The sequence below is a fragment of the Trachurus japonicus genome, unplaced genomic scaffold (genome assembly GCF_045865225.1).
Source record: "Trachurus japonicus isolate A0001 unplaced genomic scaffold, Traja_1.0 AP030150.1".
NCBI classification, from domain to species: Eukaryota; Metazoa; Chordata; class Actinopteri; order Carangiformes; family Carangidae; genus Trachurus; species Trachurus japonicus.
The window spans coordinates 152686-160597 of NW_028220283.1; the positions used below are offsets into that span (position 1 = coordinate 152686).

Below are 7912 nucleotides of genomic sequence, written 5' to 3' on the forward strand. Positions count from 1 at the left end.
GTATTCTGCAATAAATAAAATAAACTCTCACACAGCGACCTTGCCAAGAGAAATACACCTTTTCTAAAATTAAACTGATAACATATGGGGGCATAACATACTCGTCATAGTAGCATCTTAGCTTGTAGGGATGTCAAAAACCTTTAAGAGTTGTGACTATTAGTAACTCAGTGGACTGATGAAATAGTAACAGTCTGTAAATGTCATGAATCTGTCAATAATTTACATTAAGCCTTCACATTGATCTTTAGGCTATATTAAATTACATAATGTATTACCACTGTTACATTAACATGAAATAAGCTTCATAATTGACAGCTTCAGACAAGTCATCGTTGAAGTAAAACAATTATTGTGGATACTTCTTTCTCTTCTCTCGTCTGACATCTTCAATCAATGTCTGAAAAACATGTACAACAAGCAAATTGTTATTTCTCAACCACAGTGCCACATTTTCAATTACTGTAGGCCTACATGCAGATTAGGGGAGAGGGGATTCGATCCATATTCAGGATCCCTTAATCAATTTATTTATAGTTTGCTGTAAAACAGTGGTATAGTCTAGTATTTTGCCGTTTTTTGCATAATGTCTATACTCTAACTCACTCCCAGAAACACACATTTTAAAACAACAACCATCTTGGGGCAACAACTCATGCACCATCACAATGTTGCTCCTAACATATTGATAACAGTATTTCAGAATGCTCTCAACAACATGTAGGCTATACTGTAGGCTATGCATTATTGAATGTGATCAAGATTCAGATGTTTATTTAATACATACATAAAGAAAACATCTGAAACTGAATGACATTCAGTAATGCACGGCCTAGTATACATCTTGAGAACATATAAATAAATAATTATTATTACATGAGTAAGAAAACACCTCAAATTAGCTTCAAATATACTTCACGTAAATAAATGGAGCTAGAAAAGGCAAATAGTGCCCAAATGGATTCACTGTGTTATGTGAAGGGGCACACTTTATTATTACAATGCCTCATAATATGGACAGTACATTTCGCGGTGAAGAGTGAACTGCTGATATTTTGCCTTAGTAGTGGTGAATATCACCAAGCACAGAAATATGAATGAATGACAGCGTGTCACCCGAAGATGGGCAGCAACAGGCTCTGCCTTTTTCTTTTTGCTGCCAGCTTTCCTGTTTGTGTACATTTTTGTCCGTTTTTGTTTATAGCACGCGCCGTCCCCTGCAGATTGGTAGCTGATTTGAAACAATAATGCATTTGGTTGTTTACTATTGCGAATTTATTTTTACTGCTATAATAAATATTAGATAAGATTGTGATAAAAATGCGATGGAAACTGGTAAAAACGTAATTGCAGAAAGAAGTGGCAGGCAGCAATAGAGTTCGGTGTTAAGTGGCTGATGGAGAGGTGTGAGCAGAGCATCACTGCACCACAATGGGAAAGATGGGCGGTCGGGATTGCATGCTCCCTTATGAAGGCTGTCACAATATAATGTTGATAATTAGGCCTATGCTCGGGCAGGTGGATATCACTGACCCTTTCTAGTGGGTATACCTGTAGACAACACCACTGCTGCCAACTAAGAAATCATTTGCATCTTGTGAAAGAATTCGTCTTCTCTTTTACAGTTTTTCTCGATTGTTAACACACAATTTCTAGCTGTTGAGGCACAATGACCTCTACATCTAACTCATCCACCAACTCCCTTAACCAAATCTGCTGAACTACAAGCGTTTGAGAGTATGAGGCATTCTTTCAGAAAATGTGTGTAAGCAATCGAGAAAAACTGTAAAGTAAAGCTAATGCTAATGGGCTGACGTTTTGATATCGTCGGCTGTTGTAAACAAATGTAGGCCTATGGCAAGTGTATTAGACTTCACATAAAAAACGAACTATTATAGACAGTTTTGAGTTGTGAGAAAATAAAAACAATGAATAAAACTTACGTTCGTGTCTCCTTCTTGCAACTCGTCCTGTGTTGTATCTTTCGCTCGGAGGCTCTGACCTGACTGGACGAGCCAGCCGCACCTTGATGACGTCCTCAAGGTGCGGTGACGTCACGTCGAAGGGACTCATAGATATATACGTATCTATGGAAGGGACTGCGGTCTATTTGTGTCCGATTTGACAGTTCTCATTATGACAGTAGGTACAAACCGCAGGATGGGAATGATAGTTTCTTGACAAAATTACTGGGCTTCATACATCCTGTCTGGGTTTATTTCTCCATAACAACAGACCAACTATATTATTCCACATGGTTTATGAGTGAAATTAATAAATACTGCAATATTATTTTAATTCGATCATTTATGAATATCAGTTTGGCGTTTTTCTCTCCCTCACAATCCGTGTACCCTTAGTTCTTTCGTTTTTCCGTTTCAAAAACAAACAAACAAACAAACAAACAAACAAAAAAACAGAAAACGTTGTTTTTCAGTTAGGCCTATAAAATAAGAAGGGAAAATCGATTTCCACAAATGTTAAAGCCAAGTAACTTTCTTCTTGGTCTCATGACCCCGGGCACATTTGGTAGGTGGCAGCGGCCCATTTATGGTTCTTTTCTACTCTTTTTTGTCCTGATCGTGTCCAGCTTGTCTTGACCATTTACGAGTGCTGGATTCTGATTTATTTTGCATTTGGTGCGGCTAAGTTGCATGTTCTGTCACTGCCTGCTGCAATGGTAAGGGCAAGAGGACTCCCCGATCGAGGAACGTTGTAGATCCTATCAAATGCTCGCAGTGCGACACCAGCTGGTAACTTTTTGTAAATGCACAACATAGATTTTACAAGGCGAAAACGGTTGTTACAGTATTGAATCTCCAGGGTGTGGAGAGAGGGTTTACGCATAGCCTAATGTTCAGTAAACGAAAGAAATCAGTAAACGAAAGAAATCTGTCACTGATGTAATCTTAACAAAAACTCTGTAGATTCATTGATAAAACTGTGGGGCACACACAAAGCCATTAAGAGCCTACACTCGTTTCGACATGCTATGTGATGCTTTTTTTATTGTTATTATTATTATAACTCTCAGTTAATGTAGGCTTAATTTCCACTCATTTATCCATAAACGGACGATGGACGATGTATTTCACCGGCGAGGAGCTGTCATTACGCGCGCGCGACTATTACGCACAGCGGAGGTGATTCGTAGTGGGAGGAGTAGGGGCCGGGGTGGGGGAGGGGGTCTTTCCCATAGACATTTGCAGAAGTGACAGAACAACTTATAAAAGAAGCCGCACCAAATGCAAAATAATTCAGAGTCCAGCACTCGTGAAAATAGGAATGGGGGCCCGAGATATGACAAGCAAACAAACAAACAAATGAGAAACTGAGGGTCTGAGGTGTGTGTGTGTGTGTGTGTGTGTGTGTGTGTGTGTGTGTGTGTGTGTGTGTGTGTGTGCGTGCACGTGAGAGAGAGCGACAGAGAGAGAAAGAGAGTGAGAGACGGTGCGCCGTGTTTGCCTGACACCAATATAATAGGAAAACAAAGGACTTGCATGTAAAAATCCGATGTTCAGCAGCAGGGAACAATATAGCCAACAGCATTTTGCCAATATTTTAGTGTGTGTGTGTGTGTGTGTGTGTGTGTGTGTGTGTGTGTGTGTGTGTGTGTGTGTGTTGGAAGCGAACTTCAGCGTCGTTGCTGGCGAATCAGCTGTTGTCCTGATACACACTGTGACATATTTTTTCATGATGCCGTTCATGATGATTCTGAGAGCTTATAGATGACGGCGTAACGTGTGAGGCCGTTCATGATGATTCTGAGAGCTTATAGATGACGGCGTAACGTGTGAGGCCGTTCATGATGATTCTGAGAGCTTATAAATGACGGCGTAACGTGTGAGGCCGTTCATGATGATTCTGAGAGCTTATAAATGACAGCGTAACGTGCGATGCCGTTGAGGCTGATTCTGAGAGCTTATAATTGACAGCGTAACGTGTGAGGCCGTTCAGTCTAACTCTGAAGGCTTAGTGATGAAGACCTGATGAAGTTTGGTGCGAGTATGACAGAGGTTTTCCTCAGACCATATACCTTTTCATCTGAGGTCTGACACTGAAGTCTGATCCTGAGGATGTCCTAAAATGTACACCATAGTGAGGCCGTTCATGATGATTCTGAGAGCTTATAGATGACGGCGTAACGTGTGAGGCCGTTCATGATGATTCTGAGAGCTTATAGATGACGGCGTAACGTGTGAGGCCGTTCATGATGATTCTGAGAGCTTATAAATGACGGCGTAACGTGTGAGGCCGTTCATGATGATTCTGAGAGCTTATAGATGACGGCGTAACGTGTGAGGCCGTTCATGATGATTCTGAGAGCTTATAGATGACGGCGTAACGTGTGAGGCCGTTCATGATGATTCTGAGAGCTTATAAATGACAGCGTAACGTGCGATGCCGTTGAGGCTGATTCTGAGAGCTTATAATTGACAGCGTAACGTGTGAGGCCGTTCAGTCTAACTCTGAAGGCTTAGTGATGAAGACCTGATGAAGTTTGGTGCGAGTATGACAGAGGTTTTCCTCAGACCATATACCTTTTCATCTGAGGTCTGACACTGAAGTCTGATCCTGAGGATGTCCTAAAATGTACACCGTACAGCAGTGTGTTCTGAGCCTTTCTGGCTGAAGCTTTGTCTGTAGAGGCTGACCTGGCTGCTACCACCACACCAACATAGGAGTAAATGACTGCCACAACACCTAGAATAAATAAAAAGTAAGTGGAAGCTTTGTCATAAATGTCAGCTACAGGCCCAAGCAACATAGCTACACCAGAGCAAAAGTCTGTCATTAGCAAACTGTCCAGCTCTTCAAATGGAAAATTTAATAGCAAAAAACCTCGAACAACAACACCCAGTGAACTGAAGCTCCAAACCACAATGATGGCCACTCCTGTGTTTTTGACGGTGATAATGGTTGCATGCATCAGTGGGTAACACACAGCTACATATCTCTCCAGAGACATCACCACCAGTGTTAGAGGAGAAATCACAGTTGTGAGATTTCCAAAAAGGCTGACAACACCACACACAGGATACGTTAGTCTTATTCTAAAAGCAGCTAAGAGGTACATTAACTGGCTCAGAGCCAAATTTATCGTGTCTGCCAAAATGAGATTATACAGAAGAATATACCGAGAGGTCTCACAAAACACTGGTTTACTCCTCAAGGTGAATAACAAAGTCCCATTAATGAAGAGAAACACACAGGATGACACATTAGACAGTACAGCAAACAGTGCTAAAGCCATTATTCCCTGATATTGTAGTCCAACAGTGATGTTGGTCCCAGACTGATTTGTATACATTTTAGAACAGCACTTAAGCCTGATGGTGTATTAGCAGTATAAGCACAGCAGAATGTTCTCTAGTTTGTGTTGAGCTCCAATTGTATGATGGTGGAAAATATTGCAAGAGTTTATAAGCTCAGTCAGGGCTCGACAGTGCGACAGTTTTGCTCGCATTTGCGAGTTGATAATATCCCGTGCGAATAAAAAATTGCATTCAGTCGCATCAGTGCGACTCGGACAGAAACTGCATGCACCGCTTTGCATGCTGTTTAACGTGAGCAGTATCCCCCCCGCCCCGCCCCCCCTGCCTGTTTGGTGATTTTGGCCGCCGCATTGATTAAAGCTTGTGTACATCGGGGCCGTTCAGATGTAACGTCTTTTCCGCACATTACTTTCAAGGTAGACGCGCGTCGTGCATGCCAAGGCGACACCGTAGCAGCGCACATTCGGTGCGATGCGCTTTTTTCCGTGCACGTTCGACCTGCTTCTTCCTCCGGTACACGGTCTCGGGCTGTGTCTCTCCTACTGTTTCACACGGAGCTCTGCCCCAGGTGAAGGAAGCCCTTAGGTGGTACGTGGCCTCCGAGGCTACCGCGGAGCTATCAAAAAAAAAAAACGCTTGTCGCGGTGAGAACAGCTGACATGTGGTCACAGTCTCACAGTGCAACATTCATATAAACTTCAACCTCAAAGCTCCCTGTCTGACCTGTCCCTGAACATCACACAGGGGCAACATGGAGCTGCTTGTGTGACAGGTTGTTGAGGAAAAATGTTTGGTGTTTTTCTCAAATGTAAAAAATGGGTCATGTTGGACCCTCAGCATTATTTAGGGCTTAAACAGCCTGCTACAACATTTTTCATTGTGCTCCTAAAAAATCTTAGTGTAGAGCCCTGTATGTAATGTTCAGCTTTTTATACTGAGGGAAATATAGGTTCACTGCTCATCAATACCCCCACCCCTGGGCCACATGCACACACATACAGCGTAAAACTAAAAACTAATATTGGTTGTAATAAATATTCTATTTTCTCACACATATTTGCATTGTTTGTCTTTCCTGATTTTTGTTAAGGCAAAGAGCCAGTTAAAACATTAAAAATTAGTCTACAGGGTTAGGATTATAGGCTAAATCTACTTTATTTGTTTGAAAATGATATTTTCACCAAAACTACAAAATTTTTATTGTGCTACTAAAAAATGTTGTGTGCTACTAAATTTTTCAGCATGGTAGCACAGTGCTACTTGGAAAAAAGCTTAGCGTCAAGCCCTGTCAGTCTCCACACCCACTTTGTGTGACACCATGACATGGGTTAGTGTGTTAGCAGGGTTGGGAGGGTTACTTTAAAAATGTATTCCAGTACAATTACAAGTTACCTGTTAGAAAATGTAATTAGTAACTTACTCTAAGTACCACAAAATTAAAGTAATGTAACGGATTACATTTAGTTACTTTTGGATTACTTTAATACCAAACATGCAAATTCAGTCACGCAGCCATCACGCATCAATCCACGCAGAGGAAACAGGAAATGAAACGCACCGAGCATCCGCTAAATTTCAAAATAAAACACAACGGATAAACTCTCGATTGTAAATCATCACTTTATCAACATTAGTGACAGCCGCGGCACAAACCACGAGTTAATACACACTCAAACCGAAGCAACAATAATGTTAACTGTACTCAACAAGCTAGTATTACAAGGTTTACAACAGATATGACAGACAACCTGGGCTGTGTGTGTGTGTGTGTGTGTGTGTGTGTGTGTGTGTGTGTGTGTGTGTGTGTGTGTGTGTGTGTGTAAGAAAGAGAGGGAGAGAGAGAGTCTGTAACCTGCTAGCTGCCAGCTGTTAGCTACCGTAGCTCAGGCGTTGGTCTCCGTCAGGTAAAAGCTGCCGTTTATTCCTCAAATGAAGCTCATGACGTTGTTGAGCCTCTCCGGTACAGTTATCCATCACTGCGGTTGAATTAGCCGCTAAACTGCTGGACGCTAAAACCGAGGGGGCGTCTGTTTGTTTACAATTCACGAAAGCAACGTGAACTTACGTGCCGCTCACACTCAGTAGAGTTACGCAATGAAGCAGCGGAGCCTCAGCCACACACACACCGTACGGGCAGAAGAGGCAGAGCAGCTCTGTCTGTGTGCCTCACCTCTGAAACTACAACGAGACGGCGAGTGGCTTCTACGGCCGCTCTATAGCCTGTGGTTGATTTTTAAAATGTGAAGTAATCAGACAAGTAATCTCCGTTTTTATCAAATGTACCGGTAATCTGATTATGGGTTTTTTTTCTGTACTTGTAACGGACTACAGTTACCCTTTTTTTGTATCCTGATTACGTAACGCCGTTACATGTAGTCCGTTACTCCCCAAGCCTGTGTGTTAGTGTGGGTTAGACTCGTAAACCAGTCTCTCGCAGAAATGCATTTCATTTCATTTTGATGGAGAGTCTGGCCTCATTCCCCCTGTAAGCGTATGGGGTGGGCGGGAGTAGTAGCGTTGACAGACAACCCCATTCAGCCAATCAGCAAGTTGGTGTAGTGACGGGGCTTTGCACCAGTCGGTCCCTGATTGGCCAATGTGCTGTGTCAATCACAGCGGCGACGCTGATTGGCTCG

General features: G+C 42.4%; 1 protein-coding gene across 1 annotated transcript in view; it reads right to left on the bottom strand.

Moving 5' to 3' along the window:
* The window catches only part of LOC146960646 (odorant receptor 131-2-like), a 42123-nt gene extending 36812 nt beyond the window's left edge, over nt 1-5311 (bottom strand). The window contains exon 1 of the mRNA XM_085772196.1: nt 4611-5311. Coding sequence (XP_085628322.1) covers nt 4611-5311 — 701 coding nt within the window. The remainder of the gene's footprint in view (nt 1-4610) is intronic.
* Between the last annotated feature and the right edge of the window lie 2601 nt (nt 5312-7912).